At 47.1% G+C, this 16,736-nt stretch overlaps 1 protein-coding gene across 1 annotated transcript in view; it reads left to right on the plus strand.

The window, feature by feature from the left end:
- ASTN2 (astrotactin 2) overlaps positions 1-11,018 on the plus strand; it is a 605,773-nt gene extending 594,755 nt beyond the window's left edge. The window contains 3 exon segments of the mRNA XM_035112940.2: positions 2,667-2,767; positions 5,106-5,289; positions 10,067-11,018. Coding sequence (XP_034968831.2) covers positions 2,667-2,767; positions 5,106-5,289; positions 10,067-10,304 — 523 coding nt within the window. The 3' untranslated portion in view covers positions 10,305-11,018.
- The last annotated feature ends 5,718 nt before the right edge of the window (positions 11,019-16,736 follow it).

The raw sequence follows: 16,736 nt of genomic DNA on the forward strand, positions 1-16,736 counted from the left end.
GCCTCTCCCTTTCATCTCATCACCATACATATATATATCCCCATAGCATTTTCTCCCCCCCTTCCAATATTGCAAAATTCAGATTGACAGTTTAAAAGGGCTATGCCTGGCTACCCATCGTATTTAAAGAACTGGAACGATTCCCCCAGCAAAGCAGAGCAGCTGTCCTGCTCAGCTTTCTGTGGCTAACCATGTGTTCTGCCTACATGTAGCCGATTGTGACCATCAGGTTGGCTTGACTAAGGATTCCAAGCTCTCAGATTTCTGACGCCTGCAAAAGGGAGAGGGACCAACCAAATTCTGACTAAAATTCCCATGAACTCCACTCCTTCCTTTGTGCCCCATGTTGGCTGTCCAACATTTCTCCCTGCTTTCCTTGTGTGAACAGTTCACAGTGAGTAAGGAACCCCAAGGTTAATAAAAAGTATTGACCAGGGGTGGAGGACTGGAGGCCCATGGGTCAAAGGAAGCCCTCCTTCTTTGTTTAGCCCTCCAAACTCTCCGCAGCCCACACCCTTCACTGGCTCTGCTTTGCACCCTCTGGGAGTGCTTTTTCTTGGCTGGAATGTTTTCCCAAACTCTGATGATGCCTATTGCTTGCCTGAATGGAGGACAGAGAGTGGTGTGTGAGTGTGTGTAGAAACCAGCCCACTGCACAAAGGTAAAGTTAAGTTTAATTGCTATGCCCACTTTTGCTTCTGGCTCCACCCATCCCAGAACATGGCCCCTGGAAGGAAATGTGGCATTCTACTCCACCCCTGGTGTAGTCAGTTCCCACTGTGGGGATCTGGAAGGGAATGAACTGCACAGGCTGTGTCCCTGCTGAGATGCTCAGAATGGAGCGTTGCTTTTGTCACAGGTAAAGGAACTTTGAGGGGTCAACTTGCTATCAGAAAGTTACCATCCAAATCCCACTTGAGCTGCATCTGCTTTCGGAAAGAGCCATTCCCGCTCCTCTTCAAGGGCACAACTGTCTGCCTTCCATCAGCAGGTGCCCTGACACTGGGCAGCTTGGACCATCTGCACTTTGTCAAAGCCAGCCCAGGATCCTTCTTTCTTTCTTTCTTTCTTTCTTTCTTTCTTTCTTTCTTTCTTTCTTTCTTTCTTTCTTTCTTTCTTTGCTTGCTTGCTTGCTTGCTTGCTTGTTTTGCACCACTTAGCTAAGAATAGAGAAAGCGGGGAAGTGGTTGCAGATAAGAAAGGGGGAGAGGGAGAAATTGAAAGCTTATTCAGAGATTTACTTGGACTGCTTCTGATGAGGGGATCTTGGGTTTCTACAGTGTAAACCTCTCCAGATGCCACGTGGAGCCATGTGTTAGCCTTCTTTTTTTTTTCAGTAGGGCACAATGGTGTGCTTAGAACCACATGCACCTTGCAAAAGGAAGTGTGTGCTCTCCTGCAGTACTTCAGACACTCTGAATTTGGGAGCATGTCTTCAGTGTTATTTATTTATTTATTATTTCCATATACGAATCACTTCCTGTGAACCATCCCTAAAACAATTAAACATGAAAACAGCTTCATATATAAGAGCAATTTGAAATACAATGCAGATATAGACTGGAATTAAAACAAAACAAAAACCCCGAACTTAAGGTTTAGTTAAGAAAAAGATCTTCAAGATGCACAAAAAATCAATGCAGATGGCACTTGTTGATGTTTAATGGGAGGGAGGGAGTTCCACCACACCAAAGGCTGCTGGGTCAACCTTCATGCATTAACCCAAAAGTAATTTTTTACATGTCAGGTGTGTGTGGGGGGGGAACACCCCTACAATAGTATTTCCTTGGTCTCTTTAGTGTACGTTGGAAACACCGTGTTTGGTGGCAGTGTACTACCACAAGACTTACAGGGCAATTCATACCTGGTGGGATGTGGCGGAGCACAGCCATTGCCACACTTGTTGATGTAGGCTGTGATGGAAGGGCAGGGGGGTGGTCCAGTTGTTCTGCCAGGTGCTTTTGCTGGGCCACAATTGAACCCTGTGCTTTCAAACATTTGCAGTGGGTCTGACTGGGGATCCAGTGTACCCTGAGGCAGCTCAATCCATCCCTGCCCCTGGACCAGGGATTGGGGGGGGGGTTCATAGATCCCACCTGCGGACTTTTTGTTGGCCTGAATATTCAGTGGGCAGAACTGACCTCCCTATTGGCAGAATGATGCTAGCTTTACTCTGTAAGTTGAGGGACACCTTCACCAAATCCAATCACAGACCAACCTGAAGGGTTGTTGGCTTGCAGGCTAAGCCATCGCTGTGAGTCTCCCTTAAGGCTTCCTGTAGTCTAGGGGTGAGCACCCCATGACCCTTGGCCTGATTTCAGCATATTTTCGCCTCCTGAGTACTGGTGAGCCATCCATACCGCTGGCAAGAGTGATATGTGTCCCTATCTGAGCAGTCTACCAGGAAGAGAAAGGGGTGGGGGTGGCAGGAAGAGTGAGATGAAAAGTGATTAGCTCTGCCCACTTAATTGGTGGGGCCTCAGGCAGAGAGAGATTAATCCCAAGGGAATGTGGCCCTTGGCAGGAGAAAGGTTATCTATTCCTGCTTTAGTCTGACAACATCTTGCACCAGAATGTATGGAGGTTACCATAATTCCAGCCATTCCAGCATATTATGTTGACTTTACTTTTCACGGTTGAGGCCTTATAGTTTTCTTCTCTTCCAGGTTCACCCTCTATGCTGTGGACACCCGAGGAAGACACTCTGAGCTGAGCACAGTCACTCTGAGAACGGCATGCCCATTGGTGGATGACAGCAAGGCAGAGGGTAAAAGCTCTTGACTTCAGAGCTGAGTTATGGTCATAATTGATCATAATCACACCTTCATAATTTTCTCCCCTACACACACACACACACACAAGTCCTTAGCAACCTAGCACACTGCTCAGATATTTCCAGGGCAAGGTCTAGAGGTGTGTGCAGCCTTGCTGAAGCTGCACAGGGTTGATTTTGGTTAAAGCTGGGGTGAAAGACCACCTGTGAAGCCTCTGCATGCTGCTCTGAGTCCAGTCATTTGGGGTGAGGGGGTGAGGTGGGATATTGCCCTCACAATAATGTTGACATTTTCTCAATAGATTTGTACCTATATGTAGGCTTCCCATGAAGTTCTAATTGGCCACTGTGAAGATAATGTGATGGATTAGATGGGCCTTTGGCCTGATCCAGTAGTATTTTCTTAATGTTATTATATTCAGTATGTGCACGACAGTTTAAAAAGGATATTAACAAGCTGCAATGTATGCAGAGGAGGGCAGCTGAGATGATCAAGGGTTTGGGAACCAAGTTTTATGAGGAACAGTTGAGGGAGTATGTTTAGCCTTGAAAAGAGGTAGCCATGTTCAGGTATCTGAAGGGCTGTTTCATGGAAGATGGAGAAATCTTGTTTTCTCCTGCTCCTGAAGATAGGACCCAAACCAATGGCTTTAAGTTACAAGAAAATAGATTCTGACTAAACATTAAAAAGAACTTTCTGATAGTAAGAACTATTTGACAGCGTAACTGACTACTTCAGAAGGTGGTGGACTCTCCTTCCTTGGAGAGCCTTTTAAGCAGAGTTTGAATGACCATTTGTCCGGGATTCTTTAGCTGTGATTTGGCATTACAGCGGTTTGGACTAGGAAACCCATGGGGTCCCTTCGAACTCTACAATTCTATTATTCAGTTAATCTGGTAGATCCTTCCTCTGGAATTATTGCTTGAGTGGACATCACCTTGTCTTTTCCCAACCCAGAGCCACAGTCTTTGATCCTCCAACAGTAGAATCTGCAGTAGCAACTTTGGCCAGATTAGTGTCCCTCCCTTTCACACATGTTGTTTCCAACATCTGCTGACCAGTCGTTCAGCCACAAGGCATATGCAACTCATTAACACTGAAACTTGTGAGGGGATTACCTCAGAACTGCATCCAACACTATATTTCCTTGTTTGAATTATATGTATGTGTTTGTGTGTGCATGTACATGTGTAGGGGTGCAGGCAGCATGGACAGGCCGGATGAAAGCATGGACAAGGCCAATATACCCTGGGCACCTACTTTATAATCCTCACACCTCCTCCTTGCACTTCAAAGAGGTGTGTCTTGTCCCTCCATGTGCTCAAAAACACAAGTGAGGAACTAATATTAGACGGAGCCTTCAGATGCCTGCTGTAAATCAGCAACTTGCTTTGTTAGGATGGATGTGCACACACACAATATCTTAACTACTGCTAAGCCAAAATGCCTCTCCCTTCCCTAGACCTCCCCCACCATAGTCCCAGGATGCAAAGTGGTAGCAGTGGGGATTTTGGTGACTGAGGGTGGGTGCGAAAACAGTGGCAAAGTGCTTGCCCAACTTTCCAGTGATGTTACACGTGCAGCCTACTAGTGTGGGGGCACCATATCTCTAGTGCTTCCTTCCTACCTAGAATGCACCAAAGCGAGAGCAGAAAGCAGCTCCATGTGTTTTTAATAGATGACCTGGTCTCCACTGCTGGATTCCCATTCTGCCAGGGCCATAACTAGGTTGTCTGCTCCATATGCAGGAGGTCCCTGGGTACATTACTAGGTAGGGCTGGGAAAGACTTCTGTCTGAAACTCTGGATCTTTGTAGATCAAAGGTGGACAACCTCTGACCTTCTGGCCAGTGCTTTTTTTTCTGGGGGTACTCAAGGGCATGCAGTACCAGCAACTTTTTGTTAAAAGTGTGGCACTTTTCAAAAATTCATGGTAAGTACCAGCACCTTTTTTAAAAAAAAGTAAAAGCACTTCTCCCAGCACTGCTGGAGTTCGGCTCCCATAATCCATTACTATCGGTCATGCTGGGGCCACAAGCTCTTTATCCCACTGGCAACTGATGTAGACGATCCTAAACTAGATAGATCAGTGATTTGACTAGGTTTGAGGGAACTTCCTTTATAGAGGAAGGCGGTGGAGGAGGTGAATATTGGACATAATTTCACGAAAACTTTTCCAGCTACAACCCACTCACCCTCTAAGCCTCCAGATCCAAGCCAAAAAATGTATCTAAAAGTATTTTTGTTCCATTCCATTTGGGCCAAGATCTGCTTCCTTTGTGCTTAGATGATGATTGCCCCCTTCCCCCTCCTTCTCCTACTTCCTTTCCAGAGGTAGCAGACAAGATCTACAACTTGTACAATGGCTACACCAGTGGGAAAGAGCAGCAGACAGCCTACAACACTCTGATGGAGGTCTCCACTTCCATGCTTTTCCGCATCCAGCATCACTATAACTCCCACTACGAGAAATTTGGGGACTTTGTCTGGCGCAGTGAGGATGAGCTTGGACCCAGGTAGTTATATCCAGCAAGCTTACATTTGTGACCCCCTTCCTGAAATCAAGGAGCACAATGTCGAACCAGCCCTGTACTGCCAAATTTTTTATGCTGCCTTAAAAGTTTTGGTTGCCCAGGGAGATGCTTTGGCCTGCAGCCTTGGTGGCGTGTCACACATGGCTGGCATCTACAGAGCTGAATGTGCATGCCCCTTCATTCTGGCCTCAAACACCTCCTGACACTGTCCAAAAAAGCATTTGCCTCCTGCATAGGAAAAAATCCCATTTTCTTTTCTCCTTTCCCAAAGATCCCTGGCCATTTACAAAGCCTCCAAAAGAGAAGAAGGGCAAGCCAACTCTTTTTTTCGGGGGAGAGCGGGGAGGACACATCTTAATAAGTATTAATAGCAGAACGTTTGTGTTCTCAGGGGGTCATTTATTTCCCTACCTTGAAATGTTTATCAGAGGATCCACAGTAAATGCTGAGCCATAAAACTTAGTGGCGAGAAGGGAGGCTGTTGCATCTGCACCGTAAATACATCACACCAAAGACCTCCAGGGCCCAGTTTCAGGAGGAGCCACAGATTGCTGCAAACAGCTGCTTGCAGGAAGACCCAGTGTTCAGTCAGCAGGAGACAGGAAAAGGCTGAGCTCATAGGTGGCCTTGGTTGCGATGCTATGAAGCTAGCCAGCTCTTCTCTGCACCTGCTTCAATTCCTGTCTGGAGCCATCTTTCTCTCTCTCTCTTTTTAAGCCCTCCACCAGCACCACTGCAAGAATCTTACTGTTCCTCCTGACCCCCCAACTTGTAGCAAATATTTGTTCCAGGAAAACAGCGAGAAGATATTTGCATTGACCACATTGTGATCCAAGGGCAAGCGGCATGTAGGAGCATAAGGAACTGTTTTATGCAGCCACCCCGTTGGTCCGTCTAGCTCGTTAGTATATGCACTGGCTGGCAACAATTCTCCAGGGATTCAGACAGGGAATGTCTCCCACCCCTACCTGGTGATGCCAGGGATTGAACCTGGGGCTTTCTAGGTGCAAATCAGTTACTGTATCAACTGAGCCATGGTCTGCCCCTGAAACAATACAATAAGAGCAGCAGCAGTAGACAGGAGGTGAGAAGGTTCTCACATCTGTGGTGCTTATCAAAAGCTTGCAACACCTATAAGGGGTCAGTTTGTGTGCTACTGAAATGAGCTGTTTGGAAGTTTATTGATCCTAGTTTTTAACTTTTTTGCTTTTATTGCATGGTTTAATCTCATTTTTATTCTAGCAAACTTCTTTGATACATTTTTATGATATAGTGGCATGCAAGCATTTTTCATAAATAAATTAACCCTCATCAACCCAGCCAGCACGGCTGCTGGCCAGTGAAATTGGAGTCCCACAGCACCGAGGTAGGTAATGCACTTAATTCCTGGTGCAGGTGAACAACAGGCTAAATGAACCCACGTTCTTGACTTTGCAAGGCAACTTCTTATATTTTGACATCTATATATATATCTATGATAGGCTTCAACCCTGCCCAGACCTTGAACCTAAGATATACTCAGATGAGGAAGTTTCTGTGGCCTACAAGCAGGATAAAGTGCCTGCAAGTAGACTGTGTATGGCAGGAGTGAGCTGACTTCAAGCTTGTGGGGTTCTTCACTAGGTCCACAAAAGACTCAACTCTAAAATAAAACAATCCCAAGCTAAGCAATTGGCTAAGAAACTGAACTGATCTCCAAACCCTTCAACATAAAAATCCCTGTTGGTTACCCTAACCTTTCTTCTTTTCAGAAGTATAATGTAGAGGAGGGGTTGGGGGGTTGGGCCATCAGGGGCATCAGGAAACCTTGACGATCTGCTGCAAATCACCCAGAAATCTATCCAAATCAGCCTCCTGGCCACCAAACTCCTTGTAAGGCATACCATGAAGTGCCCCCCCCTTCTTGATGCTGCCCTTTAATGACTTAATGAATTACCACTTGCGTAAGATTATTACTGTTTTCTGGAGTGGGTTCGGTGGGAGTCAGGTCAGCATTTGAGACAATTTCATCTCCAGGTTTATAAAAACCCACAACTTCTACAGGGAGAACTTGGAGAGGACCCAGCACACGATTTATGTCCCTGTCCTGGCTGCTGTTCTAATTGATTTCCTTGCATTCTCCAGGAGGTACCTCGCTCTTGCCTTCCCTATTTCCTTCTCCCTTCCTTCTCTTCCCTTTGTCTTCCTCTTCCTTAAGGGGGGGGGGGTGGCAGGAGAGGGGAGATGTCAGCCAAAGATAAGCCTAACCTTTAGACATTACCGTACTTCATTAACCTTTTCACACACCAGGAGCTTGGCCTTCATATTCCCAATCATCCATCCTTTGCTGAAAGGGAGCTTGTCATAACGAATGTCTCTGAAGGCTCCATTCCCTCCTCCTTCTCTCCAACCCATCCTCCCTTCTAGATTTACTCTTGCCTGATGTTGCTGCCTCTTCTCCCAGCCTGCATTGTCCCATTCAGTCACAGCTGCTTCCTGTAAACCACACCCTTGAGGATCCTTGCAAGCAATGGACCAGGGGGCTATGGGGATGGGAGCAGACCGTAACTCCCAACAGTCAGGCGGTCATCATGGGGATTGCTCAGATGCTAATAGTGGAAGGATGGGATCCTCAGCAAGGAGCAGGGGACGGCTCTTAACCTGAGCTTCTTTTAAGTCCCAGAGTCATCTTTTGTAAAAGTATAATACTAAGCATCCATGTAAATAAAGAAAAGTGTTTTTTTTTTTACAGCCAAGCTACATAACTGTTGACTGATGCATGTTTGCCTTCAACTTGCTGTCCACCTCTCACCCCCTGCCAGCTGCCCATTGGTGGGTGGTGCATGATCATTGGGCAGAGGGAGGCAACCACTCAGGTGGCAGTTGTTGAGGAGCGGCAGCAGTACTGCCTCCTTGATTCTTCTCCTCCAATGAAGGGCGCATGTTGATGTGCCAGGTGGCCAGTCACCCCCTAAACTAGCCTTCAGTAGCCTTCAGGTTTGCTTGGGTGGGTGGGGTGATGCTATCCTTTTGCCAGCAATTAAGTCACCTTCTGAACATGGAAAGGGACATTATCTTGTCCTATACTCCAGGCAGAAAAATGCTCTCGATCCAACTCTGGCTGGTGCCCTCTAGGACTAGTAGAGAAGAGGACAGGGAGACCAAGAGTAGGTGGAACCAGAGCCAATGACAGGGAAGTGCGGCAGTGTCCCAGTCACCCATACAGAGCAGCATCCATTGCCATTGCCCTTTGTTGTCTCCACTTCATACAGTGTGTAAGGAATTCAGCCTTGGAATGAAGGTCCAGCGGGCCATTCTCTGTGCCAGAGGCACCAGCTTGGGGGGCCAACGCCGTGTGTGATGGTTGGGCACACACAATGTCCTGACTTCGCAATGTGATGTCAGGAGGAGCCTGGGATGGAGCTGAACGTGGCAGCCATGTAGCTTCAATGGCCACCGACTCCTCCTGGCGCTGCCACTGGCGGTAGGTTGCTTCAACCTTCCTTCCCCTCTGTGGCAGAAGGAACAGGAGAAGGAGCTGGTCACTAAAGCCATGCTGAACTCAGCTGAATGCTTTTTGGACATTGGGGTGCCAGCCTAACCCCCCAAATATTGGCCCCTCAAAAGGGCTCAGCCCCCAGAAGCTGGCACCTCTATTCCGCGCACATGAACAAATAACCCAACTCCTTTTACAAAACATCTTAGCTGGCAAGTCTGAGCTTCAAAACCCAGAAAGCTCCCCATAATCAAATAATTCCCCTGTTTAGACTTGGATGAATGAGAGCTCTGCGCCTGACATGTCATTAGCCTGAATTTACATTCCTGCTGGGAAAACCCAAAGCTGAAACCCAGAGCTTTACTGTGGCACCAGAGGGAGAGGAGAATAATCAATAGTCTTGGAGCTTTCAAACCACTGTAGTAAACACTTCCTTTTGATTTAGCAGCGTCTCCAGAGTTCTTTCTTCTGACCCTTGGCCTGTCACCTTTTTCAAGTTCACTGCACTTGACCGTTCCTCTTTGACTTTCTTCTCACCACAAAGTCAGCACCACTTAGAGAGCAACTGCAATCAAGGAAATACAGGTCTATGAAGGGGGGGGATGCTAGCACCTGCTAATTTGGGGCAGCCTACTGATGCTGACTTCACATCCTTGCACTTTTACAAGTTCGCTGGAGATGGGGGAGAAATCCGTTTCATTCCACATTCAAAGGCAAACCTGTCTTAATTCACACTTTCTGAAGCAATATGCGAACCAAATGCAGGCCAGCCTCTCAGAATTTTGCAGTGGATTTCCCTGACCAAGAAATGTGTACCAAAGTGCATAGGCTAGGTTAAAGTATGGAACAGAAATGCATATGGTAGGAACAATAACATACTAAACTGCATTATATTTGGGTTAGTTGTTTACAAAAATCCTCAGGATGTTTGTGTCTCAGGAGAAAGGTGCATTACGGTAAATGCTGATGAATTTCCAAGATGACACTATCTCTATCTAAAACTGATTTGGAAATGTAGACAGTCAAACTTAAGTTTGGGTGGGGGCAATAAGAAATCAAAATGGACAGAGTCAAGGGTTATATGGACATTTTGGCCCTAAAACAAAGTTTCCCCAAACTCTGGAAGAAATGGAAGCATTTTGGCCATGAATTGAGGAAGCGTTTGGGGAGCCCCAGCATATCAACACACGATGTCGGCCGCTAACTGCGGTTGCCCTGGCTGCTTCTCCCACACCTGGCGTCCTTCTCCTGTGTAGTCTCAGACTGTCCCGTTTTCCCTTCCAGAAAAGCTCACCTCATCTTGAGGAGGCTGGAGAAGGTCAGCAGCCACTGCTCAACCTTGCTCCGCAGCGCCTACATCCAGAGCCGCACGGACACCATGCCGTACCTGTTCTGCCGCAGCGAGGAGGTCAGGCCACCTGGCATGGTGTGGTACAACATCTTAAAGGACACCAAAATCACATGTGAGGAGAAAATGGTCTCCATGCTGCGCAATATGTATGGTGAGTCGAAGGGGCGATGAGAGGATGCAACGGACCAGGCAAGCGCACGACAAGAATCTCTACTGTGGCGGTGACTTGTGGCATCTTGGAAATTTGAAGCAAAAAAGAGGAATGAAAAACCACATGGGACTTCATGGAAAGTTGCAAATTGAGAGATCAGCAAGACTTCTTTTTTTGTTTGTTTCCTTTTTTCAACTATTATTATTATTGTTTTTAAAAAGGAAGTACATAATTCTGCTTAGTTTTTTTTAAAAAAGTGTCTCTCCTTTTTAATCTCTCTCCTCCCCTCTCTCCCTCCCTCCCTCCCTCTCTCTTTTGTCCTTACTAAATGCCTAGACTATGTGTTCAAAAGTAAAGAGAAAGAGATGGAGAGGGAGGGGAGGGAAAATCAAAACAGCTGGGGAGGGGGACACAACAGTGGTGGGTAGGATAGTCCCTACTACCCTTCAGGATGGACTCATTTGCCCAGGAAGAACTATGTCCCAGAAAATGTGCTTAACAAGCAAGGAGCCAAACAAGAGGCACCATCCTGGAGGGAAGAGATGCAACAATTAACACGAGGCAGGCACAAAGGCTTTGCTAGAGACCCTTGGAAAGAGTGATGAATGCAAACACAAAATGCTCTTGAGTTTACAGAACTTGCTGTTCATGCAGCCATCTTTTAGCAGGGTCCCGACAGGTTGTTCTGTGCATTAAAACATTCATATTTACTTCCACCTTCTCTGCCTGCCTGACGTTTCTTCAATCAGCAGTGCATTCATTTGTTTTTGTTTTTTTTAAAAAGTTTACACACTTCCTTATTGCTTGCTGCCTTTAGGGTTTAGGGTTGGGTTCCCTCCCCAGAATTTGTTCTAGGAATGAGGTGATAAGTGGTGTGTCTTTTTAGTATGAGGTAGACCGGAGATAATGGAAACTTTTAGAATCATGGGCAGGTAAGGAAGAAGCAAGTGTTGGATATAAAAAACCAAGTGGTCCATGAAAGGATTACGAAGACATGATTTTCCCAACTGTTTGTCTAAAAACATAAATTTGAATATATATATATATAAGAATCTGCAGACCAGCGGTGCATCTAGGTTAACCGGTCCATGAGCCGCCCCGAACTGAGCAGCCCACTTGTTGAGTCCCCACACGCTGTGCTAAACCGGCACAGCGCAGCACGGGGACTCTCTTCCACGGCTTCAGAAATCGCTTCTGTGCATGCCCAGACACCGGAAATCGCTTCTGCACAGGCACAGTTTTCGGCGTCTGGGCATGCACAGAAGCGATTTCCGGCGCTGCGGACATGCGCAGACGCAATTTCCCACGTTGCGCTGCACCAGCCCGCCCCACGGAGGATCTCCGCAGGAGTGATCCGACCCATGGCTGGTAAGCCTTGCCAACCCCTGAAACCACTTGCAAGATTGTGCAGTTACAGCATCCCTGACAAATGGCATTTGTTTCTCCAGTGAAGGAGAGCCTACCGCCTCCCAAGGCTGGCTGTTTGACTGCATATTTATGACCCACACTTGCATTACACACACACCCCATGCGCGCACACACATCAAGGCAGCCTACAACGTACAATAATTAAAAAGACATTCATAAAAGCATCAGTAATTGCTTAGTTAAAAAATAAATAAATCACATTTCAAAGGCCTTTCTAAACAATATGCACGCAGGTCCCATCATCCAAATGCTCATAATATGAACAGTCACTTATCCAAACACAAAGAATTGGTACCCAAACCTCACTATATACACTGCAAATCCAAACAACCAGATCTGCATGTAGTGCTGTAAACAATTAAGCAGCCTTAAACAAGCCTTACTTGTTGTTTTTTGCTGGTTTGATTTTCCTGGGTGTTACTTTTTTATCGTTTTGGGCTCCAGATTCCTTGGTTTGGAGCCCATTAGAATTTTCCCCAATGGGAATTATCAACTCCTTATTCAGACATCCACCTAAAAAAACGGTTGGGGAGCTATAGCATAGGGGTCATGCTTAGTAGCCAGAGGCGCCAGCTTGTGAGGGAAATTGGGGTGGGGGGGCAACATCACACCTGTGGCAAAATGTGTGGCACTACGTCCTGACATCACATGTGTAACGTCAGGATGTCGAGAGGAGCTGGAGATAGAACTGGATACAGCAGCTGGGTGGCTTCAAGTGCCTGCCGGCTTATCCTCCCCATGCTGCCATGGTGGGAAGCTGCTTCCACCCTCCTCCCCCCCCCCCACAGCAGGAGGAGGAGCCAGCCACTGGAGATGAGCCACGCCTGGCTTCAGCCTCCTCCTCTCCCTCAACATGGGGGGGGGGGGATAACTCTCTACCAAAAGATATTGAGGGGTCCCAAAACAACTCGGCCCCAGGAGCTGGTGCCCGTGCTAGTAGCAGTCCATAGCCTTCTCCTAAAGAAGGGAGGGGTGGTTCCTATAGAACCTGTGCCCATAGGGAGTCCCACAGAGCAGGGCCTGTCACATGAATGCCTCAGTCCTTAGCGGTATGGGGAGCCACCAGAAGTGCCCCACCAGAAGGCATCAGTGGTACAAGGAACCAGATGTGCTGGCTGACTGTTGGGAGAAGAATGGAAAACAGGCGAGGGGAAATGGAACAGTGTGCCTGGAGTGTAGAACAGCTGCCATGCCTAACCTTGACCTGGTACCAGTCACAGAGGATGAACCAGGCACCCTGCAGATCAAGGACTTTGAGAAGCAGCTAAGGTCCCCAAAACCAGAGCTGAAGATCCCCCTGATGGCCTCCTAGGCACAAACCTGTTGAAGAACATTTGGAACTACCAAAGGAGAAATTGGAGCCACCACCATCCAGTCCATGATAACAACATAGCATGCACCTACTTATCTCAAGTCATTGTGCAGCTTGTGAGTAAGGGGTCCCCTACTGAGAAAATAACCCCTCAAGCTCCCTCACTCCCAGCAATTGTGATTAGGGTGTGGCCTAGGAGGTCGGAGGTCTCCCTCTTGAGCCACCCAATTGCCAGAAACATGGTTGGTCTTTGGGTCCCTGGTCCTGAGTGTAGTCTCTTCTTCTTGCTCTCTTGTACCTTGCCTGCACTCATGGAGTTATTGACGCTAGACTGTTGCCTGACCTTCTCTTTGGATGATGCCCTGAATCTAGGCCAATTCTCCATGCTTGACCTTGGTTTGTTTAGACTTGTGCTCCACCCATAAACCTGCCCTCAAAGTGTTTTGGTAAGAGGCTTATCCATCCTGGGAGTGGAACTCTAGCCCCAGCAAGCATCTACTGAAGTGCCACAACTGCAGTCCTTCGTACTGCAACACTTCTTGTAGAACCCCACTTTCATTTTGTTTCTGTGGGGTTTCCCCCCCCCTCCTCACCCCAGTTGGCTCTTTTCTGCTGAGTCTATGATTGAAGCAAGTTTTGCTCTAATAGCCACATGCCTACAGCTTTCTGGGGCCACCTTGCCGACTTTGCCCTGCAATGCCTTGCAATGACATCTGTCCTCTGAAGCAGGCACCATTTTGCCACGCTGTCAAAAACTTTGTAGAAGCAGGGAAGTAGCCACTGCTTTTTCTTTTCTTTTTACTCACTTAAGGTGTATAGCAGAGGGTTGGTCAAGATGACCCTTGGCTCCCCCCCCATTCTATGATTTTTTTTTAAAGAATCTTGCGAGCCTAAAAGGTGCCTCACCACCTTACAACCCAAGAATGGGTCTCCAAAGGTGGGAGGACACTATCTACACTGTCCAAGTGTATCCATTTTTATTTTATGCATATACTGGGATTAGGAGAGGCAGGGAGACTTGAGTTCCTTCCCAGCCTTCTTCTGCTGCCACCACGGCTGCTAGAGTAGCCACCAGAGGAAGGGAGGCGGAGGCAGGTAAGCAGGAACACCACAAAACCCAGCAACCCCCAGGCCAAGGTTTGGGGGCCAAAGCGGCAGGGGGAGGGGAAATATTTAGAACTCTCTCAAGAATTTGGCAAAATAAAAAAATTCCTTCAGTAGCACCTTAAAGACCAACTAAGTTTTTATTTTGGTATGAGCTTTCGTGTGCATGCACACTTCTTCAGAATTTGGCACTTCTGCTAATTCCAGACCCACTTCAAGCCGTGTGTGTGTGTGTGTGCGTGCGCTTAGGTGTCAGAGCAAACCCAACACTGTACATTTAGCCACATGAGGCAGACCCCCAAGATTGCACTCCCTCTTTGCCAGGGAAGAAGGGGTGAAGGAGGTGCTACATCAGGAACGAGGGTGGGGGACAGGAAGATCAACATCAGGATCTGCTGCCCCAGTGAATTCTGCCACCTGAGGTGGTCACCTCACCTTACCTCATGGGTGGGCCAGCCCTGGTCTGTGTGTCTGTGTTTCTCTCTATGTATATAAATTATTCCTCTTGCTACATTTTAGGCCAGGTTTAATTTCTGCTGCGTATTTTCCAGCATGCAGATTGATTTTCTAGTTTACACCTAGCAACTTGCTTCAGACCACCCAAGAAAGTTCATGGTAGAAACATGTTTTTCAAATCTTCTAATTTCGCCTTTTGTCAATCCATTTCTTCTTCTTCTTCTTCTTCTTCTTCTTCTTCTTCTTCTTCTTCTTCTTCTTCTTCTTCTTCTTCTTCTTCTTCTTCTTCTCTTCTTCTCTTCTTCTTCTCCTTCTCCTTCTTCTTCTTCTTCTTCTTCTTCTTCTTCTTCTTCTTCTTCTTCTTCTTCTTCTTCTTCTTCTTCTTCTTCTTCTTCTCCTCCTCCTCCTCCTCCTCCTCCTCCTCCTCCTCCTCCTCCTCTCCCTCCTCCTCCTCCTCCTCCTCCTCCTCCTCCTCCTCCTCCTCCTCCATCATCTTTGTCCCCTCCTCCTAATCTGTGCTATCTCTGCCTACTCTTCTTCCTGAATCTAAATGGGTTGTGCCCTTCAAAATCATTCTAGCTATGTTTTACACTAATTGAAACTCCAAGGTAAGCCTCATGCGTAACATATTGTACTGACCCAAATGTAATGGTAGCCATTTGCCAGGCCAGGAGAGCTCACTTCTGGTGAACTAGCTACAACTACCTCACTGAGGAAAAAGCAGAGGTATGTTAGATGGGCAGTGATTTTTTTTTCTGGGGGGACGCAGGGGTTCACATACCCCTAAACATTTTGTGAATCTAAGTTTGACCTCATTGAGGGGCAGCATTTCAATATGAGTAGGAAAATGAGAGTACCCCTAAACATTTTTTGGGGGAGCACTACTAGTGGGGTTTTCACCCAGTAAGGCCAGGGGTGCCAACTTGAATAAAATATTGGGGGAGGGAGGTAAGCCCCACCCTGCATAATCGATCACATGATGTGGTGCGCACACACCATTTGAATGGCAATGCCCATCTTCTTTGGGGACCCCGGTCCCCTCAGGGGGGGGGGCGCAAAGAAACCTTGACTCCTATGAGCAAAGCTAATAACTGTGGTTGGTTTAAGGAAATAATGTCCCACAGCACTGCTTCCCTGTTTAAATGAGCACACCGGCCTGATAGTTGCTCTGAGATAATGAAGACTATACTGTATAGGCTTTTAGAGCTGGAAAGGATATTGAATCTCATCTAATCCAACTCTCTGCATTATGCAACTGAAGCATTCCCCAGCAGCTGAAAAGCCTCTACTAAAATATTTCCTTTGCTAGAAGTATTTAACCAGCATCTGGATGACCTTTTTGTCTGGAATCTCTCTCATGCCACCTGTGATCTATAGATGCTAAGCAAAAGGACCTAGGGTTGCCTGTCTTTTTTTTGTCTTGGGACATGATTCTCACTGAAAGTACAAGAAATCCCAGGTTAGAATCTGAGGCAAACCCAGTTTGGAGTGATAAGATGGCGGTGCCTTTGGGAAGTTGGACATAGCTCACTGGCAAATCTCTACCAAAAGAGGCACATCTAACCAGGATAGGCAGTGCTGGGGGCACACTGTCTGCCTTCCTGTAAGGCAGCTTCCTATGTTTCTAAATTCAGAAACAAAGTGGGGAAGGGCTGTAGCTTGGTGGCAGAACATCTGCTTTGTCCGCAGAGAGTCCCAAGTTCAATCCCTGGCATCTCCAGGTAGGGCTGGAAAGGGACCCTGCCTAAAATCCTGGACTGCCGCTGCCGGTTTGGGTAGACAATACTGAGCGAGACAGTCTGATAGTCTGAGGTGGTATAAGGCCACTACATATGTTCCTAAATCCTGCCTACCTGCACAGGAGCAAAGAGGCCCTCAACATTCTCAACCAAAAAAAGGAGGAAGTTTACAAGACACTTTAAAGGTTGTGAAGATCCCAAGCAATGATACACATAGACTTCAGTACTGCTGGGATGGGAGAGGGGGTGTTGCTTTCAAGCCCAGAGCTTGATTGACAAACACTTGGGGGAGTCACGGTATAACTGCATCTTCCCCAGCAGCCGTCATCTGTGCTCAGCCAAACGTGATGTGTCCAGCCCTTCAGATCAAAGCCAGCCCCAGGCACTGGAGCAATGTGAGCCCTTGATGCCCA

Source organism: Zootoca vivipara, chromosome Z, assembly GCF_963506605.1.
Source record: "Zootoca vivipara chromosome Z, rZooViv1.1, whole genome shotgun sequence".
Taxonomy (NCBI): Eukaryota; Metazoa; Chordata; class Lepidosauria; order Squamata; family Lacertidae; genus Zootoca; species Zootoca vivipara.